The sequence below is a fragment of the Capricornis sumatraensis genome, chromosome 1 (assembly GCF_032405125.1).
Source record: "Capricornis sumatraensis isolate serow.1 chromosome 1, serow.2, whole genome shotgun sequence".
Lineage (NCBI taxonomy): Eukaryota > Metazoa > Chordata > Mammalia > Artiodactyla > Bovidae > Capricornis > Capricornis sumatraensis.
In genome coordinates, this window is record NC_091069.1 from 94908146 (window position 1) to 94922900 (window position 14755).

The 14755-nt window shown below is 51.7% G+C and overlaps 1 protein-coding gene across 2 annotated transcripts in view; it reads right to left on the reverse strand.

Annotated features, from left to right (window-relative positions):
• The window catches only part of RAB11FIP5 (RAB11 family interacting protein 5), a 42602-nt gene extending 30315 nt beyond the window's left edge, over positions 1-12287 (reverse strand). For both annotated transcript variants that reach the window (XM_068983159.1, XM_068983153.1), the window contains exon 1: positions 11857-12287. In XM_068983159.1, coding sequence (XP_068839260.1) covers positions 11857-12287 — 431 coding nt within the window. The remainder of the gene's footprint in view (positions 1-11856) is intronic.
• Positions 12288-14755: the final 2468 nt, after the last annotated feature.

Genomic DNA, 14755 nt, shown 5'->3' on the forward strand with positions numbered 1-14755 from the left:
GATAGGCTAAATGGAAGAATATTTCAGGAGAAGTGGTAAAGGATGTGATAAAAGAAATTTTCACATATTGAGATACAGGAAGTCATTCTGGCTTATAGCTGAGAAAACCTGAATCTTATACTAACTAAAATAGCCTGTTTATGGCCTATCAAACATACATTGTTGTTGCTGTTCAGCTGCTAAGTCGTGTCTGACTCTTTGTGACCCCATGAACTGCAGCATGCCAGGCTTCCCTGTCCTTCACTATCTCCTGGAGTTTGCTCAAACTCATGTCCATCATGTCGGTGATGCCATCCAACCATCTCATCCTCTGTCGTCCCCTTCTCCTCCTGCCTTCAGTCTTTCCCAGTATCAGGGTCTTTTCTATGAGTCTCTTCACATCAAGTGGCCAAAGTATTGGAGCTTCAGCTCCAGCATCAGTCCTTCCAGTGAATTATCAGGGTTGATTTCCTTTAGGATTGACTGGTTTGATCTTGCAGTCCAAGGGACTCTCAAGAGTCTTCTCCAACACTACAGTTCGAAAGCATCAATTATTTGGCATTCAGCCTTCCCTATGGTCTAACTTCCATCTGTACATGACTACTAAAAAACCATAGCTTTGACTATATGGACCTTTGTCAGCAAAGTGGTTGTCTCTGCTTTTTAATATGCTGGTCTAGGCTTGTCTTAGCTTTTCTTCCAAGGAGCAAGCATCTATTAATTGTGTTGCTGCAGTCACCACTTGCAGTGATTTCAGAACCCAAAAAAATAAAATGTCACTGTTTCCACTTTTTTCCCATCTATTTGCCATGAGGTTACAAACATACATTAGACATCTGCTTTAATTATTAGAGAAAAGACACTAACAAAAAGTAAAGCATGCCCATGTTAAAAATAAAGATTAAATACTTCTCTTCTTGTGTCACCAATGCTCATAAATTCTCATAAGTGAAAGTCGCTCAGTCCTGTCCAACTCTTTGTGACCTCACGAACTATCCAGTCCATGGAATTCTCCAGGCCAGAATACTGCTCCCTTCTCCAGGGGACCCAATGCTGGTCCTCCCTTAATAAGATTCCCTTCCCAGGTGCAAGGCCATGCTGACTTGCTGTGTACATGCTTGTGGGTGGGTGGGTGGAGGTCTTCTTGACATATATCCCTGACTTGTTTCATGTTCTTTGTTCTGACAAGATATATAAACTTGTGCTGGAAACCATGCTTCTCCAGAGCAGTTTCTCAAGAGTAATCTGGGAAGTGGGTGTCCAGGCTAATCCTCACTTCCTATTTTTATAACAGACTGTTTATTATTTTCATTGACAGATGCAACACTCATACTGGGCCTTGAATGATGGGTCAGGAGGCAAGGAGGCAGGTGCAGACATTCCAGGTGGGAGGAACGGAATATCCAGACGCTCAGGGCTGGAGAAGTGAAGATGGACAGAAAGGTGCTTTGGAGCAGATAGAGGAGACTGCCCCAAACATCATGCTAGAGAGCTGCAGCTTTCCGCTGGGCCTGGAAGAGCACTACAGGATAGGAAACAAGAATAAGACCTATGGCCGCTGGGCTCTAGGAAGAACACAGGGCAGCAGGGAAAGGAGCAGGCGAGAGGTGAGGCCGCAGAGCCGGCCACAGAGCCGGCCACCCCAGGTCAGGTCCCACAGCCAGGCTGAGGCAGGCAATTCCCTGTGCCTTAGCAGTTATTTCTCATCATAAATTAATACACTGCATTCTGGCTTATAAAAAAAGCTGAAGCAGCTATGCTAAGTCTGCAGGAGACATTAAGAAGAAAAGGAAAAAACCTGCTTAAACTAGGACAGGAGCAATGGGGAAGGTAAGGAGGGGCCCAGAGTGCCTTTCTCCAAGCTGTTGTCTCTGTGCCTGCAGCAAGGCCACTCCACCTGGGCTGCTTACTGACGGCACGGAATGCTACTCACCTTTCACCCCACAGCCCAGGGACTGGGCCTGCTCCAACACATACTGGATAGATGAGATGGCATGGACAGGGCTTAGCTTCAACCCCAGAAATAGGCTGGGAAAAATAATTATTTTAGGAACTTCCCTGGTGGTCCAGTGATGAGGAATCCACCTTCCGATGCAGGGGATGCAGCTTTGATCCCTGGTCAGGGAACTAAGATCCCACAGGCCACAGGGCAGCTAAGCCGATGCACCATAACTCAGAGGCCACGTGCCCTGGAACCTGCGCACCATAACTAGCGAGCAGCCCACGTGCAGCAACTAAGACCCAATACAGCCAAGGGGTAAATTAATTTTCTAAAAAATAAAATATTTCTTTAAAAAAAGTTTAAAAAATTATTTTAAAGGAATACTGGAAAATCCTCAGTTCAGTTCAGTCACTCAGTCATGTCCGACTCTTTGCGACCCCATGAATCGCAGCACGCCAGGCCTCCCTGTCCATCACCAGCTCCCGGAGTTCACTCAGACTCACGTCCATCGAGTCGGTGATGCCATCCAGCCATCTCATCTTCTGTCGTCCCCTTCTCCTCCTGCCCCCAATCCCTCCCAGCATCAGTCTCTTCCAATGAGTCAACTCTTCGCATGAGGTAGTCAAAGTACTGGAGTTTCAGCTTTAGCATCATTCCTTCCAAAGAATACCCAGGACTAATCTCCTTTAGAATGGACTGGCTGGATCTCATTGCAGTCCAAGGGACTCTCAAGAATCTTCTCCAACACCACAGTTCACAGTTCAAAAGCATCAATTCTTCGGCGCTCAGCCTTCTTCACGGTCCAACTCTCACATCCATACATGACCACAGGAAAAACCATAGCCTTGACTAGATGGAACTTTGTTGGCAAAGTAATGTCCCTGCTTTTGAATATGCTATCTAGGTTGGTCATAACTTTCCTTCCAAGGAGTAAGCGTCTTTTAATTTCATGGCTGCAATCACCATCTGCAGTGATTTTGGAGCCCAGAAAAAGAAAGTCTGACACTGTTTCTCCATCTATTTCCCATGAAGTGATGGGACCAGATGCCATGATCTTAGTTTTCTGAATGTTGAGCTTTAAGCCAACTTTTTCACTCTCCTCTTTCACTTTCATCAAGAGGCTTTTAATTCCTCTTCACTTTCTGCCATGAGGGTGGTGTCATCTGCATATCTGAGGTTATTATTGATATTTCTCCTAGCAATCTTGATTCCAGCTTGTGCTTCTTCCAGCCCAGCGTTTCTCATGATGTACTCTGCATAGAAGTTAAATAAGCAGGGTGACAATATACAGCCTTGACGTACTCCTTTTCCTATTTGGAACCAGTCTGTTGTTCCATGTCCAGTTCTAACTGTTGCTTCCTGACCTGCATATAGGTTTCTCAAGAGGCAGGTCAAGTGGTCTGGTATTCCCATCTCTTTCAGACTTTTCCACAGTTTCTTGTGATCCACACAGTCAAAGGCTTTGGCATAGTCAATAAAGCAGAGGTAGATGTTTTTCTGGAACTCTCTTGTTTTTTCCATGATCCAGCGGATGTTGGCAATTTGATCTCTGGTTCCTCTGCCTTTTCTAAAACCAGCTTGAACATCTGGAAGTTCACAGTTCACGTGAGGAAAAACCTCAGTGAGCTGTAAGACAGGAGACCCAGGTTCTAGTCCTGGATCTGACTTACAAAGTGTCTTTCAACCACCCACTTCACCTCTGTAAAAGAGGGATGATAAAATAAGCCAGTGAAGACAGGGAGAAATACCAACTAAAACCGTATTACCCAGAGTTTGAAGAGCTAGCTGGAAAAGTTTTCCCCATAGGCTCCTCCATCTAGATGCCTTCCCTCCTCCCCAGATGTCCCTCCGGCCGACCTCCTCACACACCAGCAGACAGGATGCAGGGAGGAGGCCAATCCCTTATGGATCTCAATGCTCACAACCTAACCCTGCCTTTGATTTGGTATCAAAGGTAAAAACTGCAAGCCAGACTCAACTGCAGGAGAGGACAGTGCCCTTTTATCAGGCCAGATGATTCTTATCACCTACTCTGGCCCTGGGCAACAGTCTTCAGAGCCCAGAACCATTGTTTCATTAGTTACCCCTGCCTCTGTGGGCATGGGCTGCTTGGGCTCACGGCCCAGGCAGGCTCAGCCTCCCTCCCGCCTGGGCACAAACTTCTCAACCAGCCCTCACCCCTCCTACTGCTGTAGGCTCCAAAGGTCTGTCTCCGTCAGCTTGCCTCAGGCAGAGGCCAGGGATCCATACCTACTTGGAGACAAGTCTAACCAGAAAGCAACAGGAAGTATGGACAGTTGAAAGCATGATGTATGGGAAAAGCACTGGGCTTAGGGGTCAGAAACCTGACTGCCACTAATGAGCTGCGTGACCTTGAATAGGTCATCCCGCTCCTCAGACCCCAGTCTCAACATCAGTAAAAATGGGGGTCAGCCTGCCTGCCCTCAGGGAAGAAGGAAATGAGGTGATGCTGGGAAAGCACTCTGAGAAGCAGGTTAACCCACACATAAAGATTTGGATTTACCATCTGTCGGGACCTTTCACAGGCTGTCGTCAGCCCTATGGGAGGAAGCTGGCCCAGGATCTAAGAGCGAAGACCCTGCCCGGGAGAAAGAAGAAGCAGCGAATGGCCCTCCCAGGGGAATCTCTGGCAGACGAGGAATAAGGAAGAAATTCTACTTACCCACACTCCCCTCCCCGGTGCTCCTAACCCAATATTCACCCTGAACCAGAGTCCTGAGTTCCAGAGGATAAAAGTAAGTATGGCCGTCCTCCTGCTAGGATCTCGGCTCAGACACTACAGGTGGCGTGCTCAGTCCTTCCGTCGTGTCCGACTCTTTGCAACCCCATGGACTATAGGTCATCAGGCTCCTCTGTCCATGGGATTTGTCAGGCAAGAATACTGGAGTGAGTTTCAGTTTCCTCTCCAACCTTGCAGACCCAGCGTCTGCTGTGTCTCCTACATTGCAGGCAGATTCTTTACCTGCTGAGCCACCGGGAAAGCACCGCAACAGGTGGACACAAGCAGTGACATCCCTCTGTGGGGAAGCCAGGCTGAGAGTAGGCATAGAACTGTGTGCATGAAGAAAGCTGCGTTTGTGCAAACACAGTGTGAGGGGGAGAAGAAAGCTATAATGCATTGGCTTTTAAAAGTATATGAAAACTGGTAATCCTGGTTGCCTCCAAAGAAAGGAGCTAGATGACTCAAGGTCAGAGCAAGGAAAATTTTTCACTGTGTAACCTCTGTATCTTTAGAATTTTTAAACCAGTAAGCTACTCAAAAATAAATGTGGAAGAAAGTCAGGCTGTTTTGCTGAGAGAAGCACATGGCTAAACTAACTCAGCTCCCCTCCACTCCCTTTCCTGGCCCAGCCCATCCCACTTCCTTTCCCTTGCAGAGAGGCAGTCTCCCTCCCAACTCACCCAGCCCCTATCACACCTCATCTGTCATTCAAGGCTCTACCTCCTACAGGCAGGCCACCCTGATCACAAGCCTGGTGAGTTGGTCCTTCTTTTGATCCTTTCTCTCATACTTTTTATATACTGCTTTTTAGTTAATTACCCTTCCTGTATTAAGTCTTGCCTCAAACATATTTCTGCCTTCCTAGGGAAAGGGCTATAAATTTTCTTTCTCATGTTTCCTCCAAAGCCCTAACCTTGGCACAGTGGTTGCCCAGTAATTACTTACCATATGTTGAACAAAACAAAGAAAGAAAAAAGCAAACTGCCGCATGACTGTAGGAAGAGGAACTAGATGGCTCAGAGGGTTCCATCACAGTAAAACAAGCATGTCATTTTTTGGGAAAGGTCAGGAAGTCTGGTATCTGGTGATGATATCCCAAGCCCAGCTATACTGCACAAGTCAACGAGAGCAAATCTCCCTGGGGTGGGGGTTGGGGGTGTCTGGGGCCAAGGCAGAGCTTTCCAGCCCCTCCCTCACTCCTGTGAGACAGTGTAGTGGCAGTGATACCCTCTTCCCCAAACGACCAGGCAACACCCCCATCTCCTGAGAAAGCTATGACTAGACACGGAGCTGCAGACTAAACGCACTTATCCCAGCCAGTCGAGGCCTCTCACAGGAGAAGCAGGTCATGCTTCCAGAGCCTCCAAGCCTGACCACAGAGATGGACTTTGGGGAGGAGAGATGAACCCTAAGGAGGGCAGCTGCTGAACACCGGGTTCCGTGCCAAGCTGAATGCTGGGAGACAGGAGGGAAGACTCAGACGGATGGTGCAGCATGGTGCTGAAGAGCACAGAATCTGGAGCCAGACTGTCTGGGTACAAGCCTGACGGCCATGTACTGTGTACCTTTAGGAAAGTCACTTCACCTCTCTGTGTCTCAGTTTCCTCACTTGTTAAACACAGCAACAGTACCTACACCTCAAGAGGTTGTTATAAGCTGAGGGAAGACAAACCCTCAGGACAGCGTCAGCACCTAAGCAGGACATAATCAATGATACACTAGACAAATGAAGCAATGACAATTCTCCAAAAACGAGTGCTACATGCGGTCTGTATGGGAACTCAGAGCAAGCTGGGTGGCAAACGGGATCCCTGATGGCCAGCCTGACAGGTCTGGGGTAACTCCTCCTCCAGGAGGCCGTCTCTGACTACAGCTGAGCCCAGGACTTCTGTCTCCTCTGAAATCTCCAGTGTTTCCTGGCTAGGCCCCAAAATACAGCACCCGGCCATGGCCCTTCCTTCAAATGTGGGTCTATCCTCCTAATAAGACTGCACCCTCTGAACATGCAGGCTGGGGTCATGTGCTCCCCTCCTTTCAACTCCCCGCCCAACCAGTGGCCTCCCCTGGCGTCTGCCCAGGCAGAAAGGCCTGTGGATTAGACTGTTCCTCAGCGTTTCAGAGAAAGGCCTGTGGATTAGACTGTTCCTCAGCGTCTCGGAGAAGTCCCAAGGCCCCCTTCCCTAACCCAGTGGAAATGTCCCCATCTCCCTAAAAGCCCTCTGGCACTTCCACAGAAACCTTGGGATGCACTCAGGGCCTCAAGTGCCATCTCTTCTTTGCCCCCAGTCCTTCAGCCCCTCAGGCTGCCAGGGCCTAAGAGAAACCACAGAGCCCCACCCTTCCTAATTGCTACATACCTGAGCCTGCCACTCGCCCTCCCAGCCTCCATTTCCACACCTCTAAGCACTCTGACAGCTCTGACATTAGAATTCCACGGTCAGTCGAGGTCAGTGCTTCCATTTCCCACCCCTGGGGTCAACTGAAGGTCAAGGTGGCCCCTGACAACACCCCCCCTCCCCCACACCACCAGCACTATCTCCTGGGAGCTAAACTAGCTTATTATGCTCACTGAGGAGACCTGGGCCCAGCCCCACAGGCCAGCTCAGTCAGAACAAAGCCATCAGACTCCTCCTTGACAGAACTGCCAGCTGCAGAAATGACCCACTCCATGGACTGATCCCTATTACTTGGCCATGAGGAAGGGCAAGGCTTCTTCACGACCACATCAGTTTGCAGAAGACGGCCCTGAGCAGGAAAAAAAATAAGGTACAGACTCCCAGAGAACACACAGAGCTCCTGTCATTGTGTTAATCTTCTGTCCCTGCGCAGGGTGGGAATGGCAGGGGAAACACCTGCACGAGGCCAGATGAGCCTTTTCGTGTCGCTGTGGCTGGCGAGCGTGTCACAGCACCAGGGTGGCAGCAATAAAGAGAGCAGGCAGCCCCATCAGAAGAAAGGGACAGCCCTCAAGGTCACCCGCATGGAGCTCTGCTGAGTTGCGTCTGTCCCCAGCTGCCAGCAGGGAGGGGAAAACAGGGCCAGCCGTGGAGGGAAGGGAAAGCTGCTATGCTTGCCAGTCTGACGGGGGAGTCACTTCCTACCCCTCCCCACACCCCCAGATGCTGCTGCTCAAGCAACCCCAAATAAAAACTGCCCCATAACTCAGGGAATGCAGCCTCCCCAAGCCCTAACTACTGCTTTTAAGAACAGCCACGCCCTTCCCAGCAGCCAAGCAGACTTCCCCAGTGGCCAGGTCTGAGGCTGGAGCAGCAGCTAGAGCCAAGGACCCTCATGGCCTCAGCTGCTTCCTGAGGAGCAGTCACAGCTGGAAGCCAGCAGGGACGAGGCCGTGGGTCACGCACCATCTGTCTACAAGAGGAACACGCAGTCCATCTGGAGGCTAGGGGCAGGTGGGAGCCCTCAAAGACCATGCCACCTTAGACCAGCAGGCTACACTGGCTTCAGGTGCCTCTCCCAGGGCCCCAGACCCTCCTCGAGGAGGTCTCAGGGCACCACCGCCACCCAGGCAGAAGGCTCAGGTCTCCAACCTAAGTCCTCCGCAGCACAGGCCCCCCGGAGGCCCTCATAAAACCAACGAGACAGGTCTGACCAGGGCTGATCGAGCCACTTTGAGGGCCACAGCTGCAGCCTGTCCATGGTCCCATTTAACCCAAATCGAGGCCACAGACGTGGCCTTTCCAAAGAACCAGACTGTAACCCTCTGTCCAACCGGCCCAGGAAGGGGATTCTTTTAAAGAAGGGACCATTTTTCTCCATACAAGTACCCACTGGGGAGTACTATGGATGGCACTGAGGTACAAAGCAGAAAGCACACATCTAAAGAAGCAAAAGAGGGAATTTCCTGCAAGTCCAGTGGCTAGGACTTGGTGCTTTTCACTGCAGAGGCCTGGGTTCGATCCCTTGTTGGAGAACTCAGATCCTGCAAGCTGCTCAGAGTGGCCAAAGAAAGAAGTATCTCTTGGGATTTTCAGAGCCACGGTGATCCATGAATGGTTTCACTGAAGGGAGAGGGTTATAGTTAGTTTCCTTGTGTATCCCATTAAATGTTGTTTCGACAATTTTCTTTTTAATCAATTGGAAGCGTCCGGTGAAATCCCTCACCTCAAATAGCATCCCACTGACAAAGCAGCTTCGGGGACTATTGAGGTACCTAGTACCCTTGCCCTCATCATCATTACCAGCACATAAGGAGGGCCCTGGGAATAACCCAACAAGAATATGTTGAAAGCTTGCTATGTCTCTAGGACAATAATTAGACTTTTAGAGACACCACTGTATTTAATTTGTACAATTCTGACTGTTATCACATAGGACCTTTTCAGAATTGAAGAAACAGGTTAAGTAACTTGCCTGCTAATAAGTGATAGAACTGGGAAATCCCAGTTTTCATGTTCTTAACCAGTATGCTGCTGCCCTGCCAGGAAAGACAGCTGCAGAGATCTAAGGCTGATCTGAGCGTGGCTCTAGAACTGCAAAGGGCTCCCAAGACTAGCCCAATTCTCAAAACTCCAGCAGCAAAGAGAATGGTGGAAGGCTGTGAAGGCCAGGTCATTTCATTAGGAGCTCTCATACTTCTGTGAGTACCCTGCCACCACAGTCCTGGGACTTCCCCAGGTGCTAAGTTCTGTATTATCTCCTCCTGTCACATGAGAGGCTCCTCTAAGACAGGGGACATCTCCCAGATCATAGCTACCAGGCTACCAAAACCTCCCTCCACCATCACTGCCGTTCACTGACCACCAAACATGTCCAGGAACTAGGTGCTCGTTTCATCTCTTACATCAACCTTGTCAAGATATGAAATTAGCCCATTTTACAGATGAAAATACTGAGGCACCAGCGTTTACTTGACTGGCCACAAGGTGGCAGGTTTGGGAAGGGAATCTGCAACTCCACAGGCCCCTCCTCCTAAGCTTGAGACTGCTCTTCCCTAGTCAAGCGCTGTCTGGGCAACACAGGGCCATCTTCTCTCCTTAAGAGCACCACAGCTGGTTCCTGGAGTTCTTTGCCACCATTATCCAGAGCTGAGGAGGGCACACCCTAATCCTCTCCCCACTGGAAAATGTGCAGACTCACTGTCTTAGCAGTTCACGCCAAGGTGCTCCAGGAAAGGCCATGAAGAGTGGCCATCAGAGCCAGAGGTGGAAGGTGCAAACTAGAGCGGGAGCAGCAGCCCTCACCTCTGTCAATGGGCATGCTGTTTGGTCCCATAAACTAAAAGATTGGGCTGATTTCACAGGCATTTCTGCTGCCGGTAAGTCCCCCTCCTCCTGCCCCCTCCAAGTTCTATAAATAACCCAGGTCAATGCATCACAGGAAAGGCAGCCAGGTGGGTGTGGAAAGATCCTGTGGAAAAGATGACTTCTCTAAAGTAAATTAAAGCTCCCACTGAGATCAAGGGGTGGTACTTCCAGTTCTCCAAAAGGGACTGTCCTTGGCTGAAAACAGGTGCATGCGGGCTGAAAGACAGCTCAGTTAAGGAAGACCCAGAGGCCAAGAAGAAAGCCAGAGCAGGAACTGAAAAAAATCAGAGCCCCTCCCCAACCCCCTTCCCCCGCAAGTCACTGACCTCACAGAAGCCCCTCCCCACAAGCCTAGAGACTCTGTGTCTGTGCTCTTAGTCTCCCCTCTAGTACTCACCCCCAACCCCACCCCCACCAGCCGGGGATGTGTTATCTACCAGTCTGGTCAGATTAGCTGAGAGGTGGAGATTGAAGGACCAGGAAAGAAAGGGGTGGAATGAATTTGGGGGCAGGAGCCTCTCCTGGAAAAGAAAGGGCTAAGAGAGCCAGAGAAGAGCTTTCTGCCCCACCCCACCCTCTTGGGCTCCCTGAGCCAGGCAGGGGGGAGAGGACAGAAAAGGGGAGGAAAAAAACAAAAGGAGGGCCAAACTATACCACGTGATCCCACAGCCAGCAACCAAACAGCAAGTCAGGAGGGAAGGTGAGGCCAGGGAGGGAGAGATGGCACTAGGTCACAGCCCTCCCCAAACCTGCCCTGTACTAACTAGTTTCCCACCAAAGCCACAACAAGCCATGAAGGCCTTCTGTACCCATGTTTTTAAAGCGTTCAAGGTCAGATCTTTTCTGTCCAAATACTGATTTCATCTGGGTATGTACCAGGCTCATCCTTCTCCAGCAAGCCTTCCTAGACTGACTCAGTTGGATGCCATTTCACTTGGGCAAACCTTTCCAGCACCTGTCCCAACCCCTTACCCTGCTCATCCAGGAGCCATGGGACCCCTGACCCCCAACCCCTTACGCTCCCCATCCAGAGGTCATGGGGCCTATGGGTGGCATCACCCCAGTTAACTATCTGAGAGACCCATGGCTGGTTGTCTGGCCTCCAGATCCTGCCCAAGCCCAAAACAGGAAATGAGGCTCCAAGTCTGAAGCCTTGATCTTAACACAGGGAAAGTTAAATGCTGCCAAAATAAATGATTAAAGAAAAAAAACAGTAACTCATTGGCCTTTCTAGGTATAAGTGACTGGGAGACCATCTCCTGCTGTGCCTTAAGCACATGCTGCCTCCACCTCAGGCAGGACACCTGAAGCCTAACTAACGCGTTTCCTTCTTAGAGGTCCTCCTGTTCTCCGATCAGGGACACTGAAGAGTAGGCTTTGGGGCGTCTCTAAGCAGCAGAGGGCACCCGAGTGCCAGGAAGCAGTAGATGCCCTCTGCAGCCTCTGGATCTGGTGTGGCACCTCCGTTCAATCGCTGCCCTCCTCTCACAGGGCGAGGCAGCGCCTCTCCACTTCCCTGCGGGCCTGGTGTGGAACAGGCGTCCGCAGGCAGTTACACTCCCCTTCGAAGAAAGTGGGGCAGGCCCAGAGGCCCTAGGAATGGCCCCCAGATTTTCCTTCTTGAGGTTCCCACAGCCCAGGAGTCTCTGGATCCCACTCCTAACTTCACTTGACAATCTACTCCTAACAGTAGACCACCATTCTCAACCCCCAGGCCTCCCAAAGATCTGCCAGCAGCCAAACACAGCTCAGAGCATACTTGGGGGCCGGAAGGAGACCCTATATGTGAAGAACCAAAGTGTCGGTTTACGCCCTTGAATCCCAGGCAAAAGGGCGCACCGCCCCCGCCAAGGTGTGGGGTCCTGCGTCCCGCAGCCCCGCCCCGCGAGGCCTTTAACCGTTTCTGCTCCCCCGCGCCCCGCACTCACTGAGTGTGCTGGGCGCGGCCTGCGCCGAAGACCTCATCCAGCGCCACCGTGGCCTGGCCCAGGAATTTGTCGACGCCGATGAGCGAACGGTGCATGGTGGTGAGCACCAGCTGGCAGGCGGCGGCTGAGCCCGCGGCCCAGGGCGCCGGGCCCGCATCGGCCTCCTGCGCCCGTAGCAGGCCGTCCAGGGCGCCGGGTGGCAGCTCGAAGGAGCACTCCTCGCGCCACTCGGGACATCCCGGCGTCTTCTCCACCACCGACGTGCTGTACTTCTCGCGGCCCACCTGGATCACCGTGTACGCGTCGCTGGTGCTGCCCGCGCCGGAGCTCTTGCCCCGCAGCCCGCGGGCCCGCAGCACCGTCACCTGGACGTGCGTGGGTAGCCAGCGGGAGGGACCCGCCGCCGGCTCGGCGCCCCGCACCAGGGCCATAGTGGGGGAAGCGGCGGCGGGCGAGGCCTGGCCGAACCAGGACCGCAGACACCCGGACCAAGTAAGAAACTGGACAGCGGCGGAGGGTGGCCAGGAGCCGGCTCGGAGTGCCGCCGCAGCTGCGGGTTGGGCCGGGCCGGGCTGGGCCAAGCCGGCCGCCGCCTCCCCGCCTTCCCGACCGCCGGCCGCGCCACGACGTCAGCGCCCCGCCTCCCGCCCCGCCCCGCGGCCGGCGACCCGCGACTAGCGACCGGGACCCGGACCCGCGCGACAGTGCGGCAGAGCCGGGGGAAGGTGGCCGCCACGCCCTCGCCCCGGCCGCCGCTGACCAACCGGGAGCTAGAGGTCAGCCGGGTGCCGCGCGGGCCGTGGGCGGGGCGCGCGGCCTCCGCAGAGCAGGGGGCGGGGCTCCCGCGTCGGTACCGCCCCCAACTGGGGGCGCCCGGGAAACCCTGCCTCGTCTGGGGGCCGCGCCGCACCCTCGGCCGGGTCTGAAATGCCCGCTCCGCGCCTACCGGCCAATCCCAAGTCTTCCTTCAAGACGTCCCTGCCCGGAAAGCCCTCGCCCTAAAACTGCTCCGCCCCACCCCTCCCCTGGATGGCCATCCTCTTGGCGCTGGCAAGTGGGAGCCTTGCGGACCCCGGCTGCCCCCTTGGTTTTTCCTCCAGCCTGCCCTTGCCGGGGAAGTTCCCCGCGTGAAACCAGAGGCGATTCACGCTACGCCGCGTGATGGTTCCGGGTCAGCGACCCGAAAGCGGGTGAGCTGCCGCTCTCTCCCACTTCTACGCGCGGGAGGGACCAAGTATGCAGCAAGAACCCGGCGAGGGAGTCCAAGGAGCTCGCCCTCAGCGTCCACTGCGGCGGAGAGCCGAGATGAATAAATGAGTAACCACATCAATATTTAAGTGTTCACTCGGACCGCTGGGGCTTATGCGTCCCGAGTTGGGGAAAATTATAGGCTCTGGTTGAGGTTTTAAACAATTCCTTATATCCATTAAGTGCCTACTCTGTGCAAAACCCTTGGTATTACTTGCATGGTTGGGTTTATTATTGACAATGACAACAGTGGTTAATAATTGCAGATGCTGAATTTCAGCCAGTGCTGGCCCATATGTTTTACATACATTACCTCATTTTGTCCCCAAAGCAGCCCTATGGGGTGAGTATGGTTTTTAATCCTTATTTTCAGGAAGATAAAATTGCAGCTTAGAGAGGTTAACCTGCCATGATTCATAACTGGAGGAAGTGGGATGTGAATCCACACAGATGACTCCAAAGTCGTTTTTGTTGTTGTAGTTTCAGAGCCTGTATTAAAAATCGTATTTTTAAAAATATATATGAAACACAGAGCTTAAAAAAAATCAAATAGGACAGAAATGCTTATGGTGAAAAGCAAAAAATTTCTTTCCCACCCGTCATTCCAGGGTTAACTTTGGGCTTGGTCGTTACCTCCCCATCTCTACATGCTTACATAGTTACATCTAGATTTATCAGGACTGGTCACTATCTATTGTCTTCCTGCTATGACAGATAATGATTTAGCTCCTGCCCACTTTTCTCTCTCAATCTTATGTGTTGTAGTTATGCTTTTGCTGTGTTGTTGCTCCTCTATTGGATACTTTGATAGTGAAGTGAAGTGAAAGTCGCTCAGTCGTGTCCGACTCTTTGCGACCTAATGGACTGTAGCCCACCAGGCTCCTCCATCCATGGAATTCTCCAGGCAAGAATACTGGAGTGGGTTGCCGTTTCCTTCTCCAGGGGATCTTCCCAACCCAGCGATCGAACCCAGGTCTCCTGCATTTGATAGTGGAAACCTTGATGTCTTCTTGGGGAGACTCCACAGCACTTCTTGATGTTTTATGCTGTGAAAGAAGGGTGCCAGAATCCCTGCTTTTCCAGGCTATGTCCTCTACCAGGAATATGGTGGCATACCAGGTACATGAGACCCATGGGAGCGTATTATGCACCAGGGCTCAATCCTTCCACCTCGCCTATGTCGCCTATGATCAAAACGGGGTGAAGGAGTGTACTCTGAGCCCCGCAGCCCAGCATCCCTGTGGACAGCACCTAGCTTTGGAGACAGCCACCTCTGCCTATGGACCGTGGCTCTGTGCCACTTAACAACAGTAAGACCTGAAGGTTAAGCCAGCTCTCTAACCTCTCTCAGCCTTGTTTCCTGATCTACAAAATGGGGATAATGATTCCTACTTTAAGCAGTTGCTGAGATTACATGATAGAGACCATCACAAATGATCTCAAAGCATCTGAACATCATATATAGCTTCTTTCTGATTATAAAATTTATTTGGAAAATACAGAAAAGTGCAAAGAAGGAAATAAAAAATAGATTAGGATCTCACTGTTCAGAAATAAGCACTGTTAACAACTTGTTGAATTTCTTTCCAGTCTTTACAGTGTATGTTGTTTTATATGCTTTACGGTTGTGAGGGAATTATAGTGTAATGGT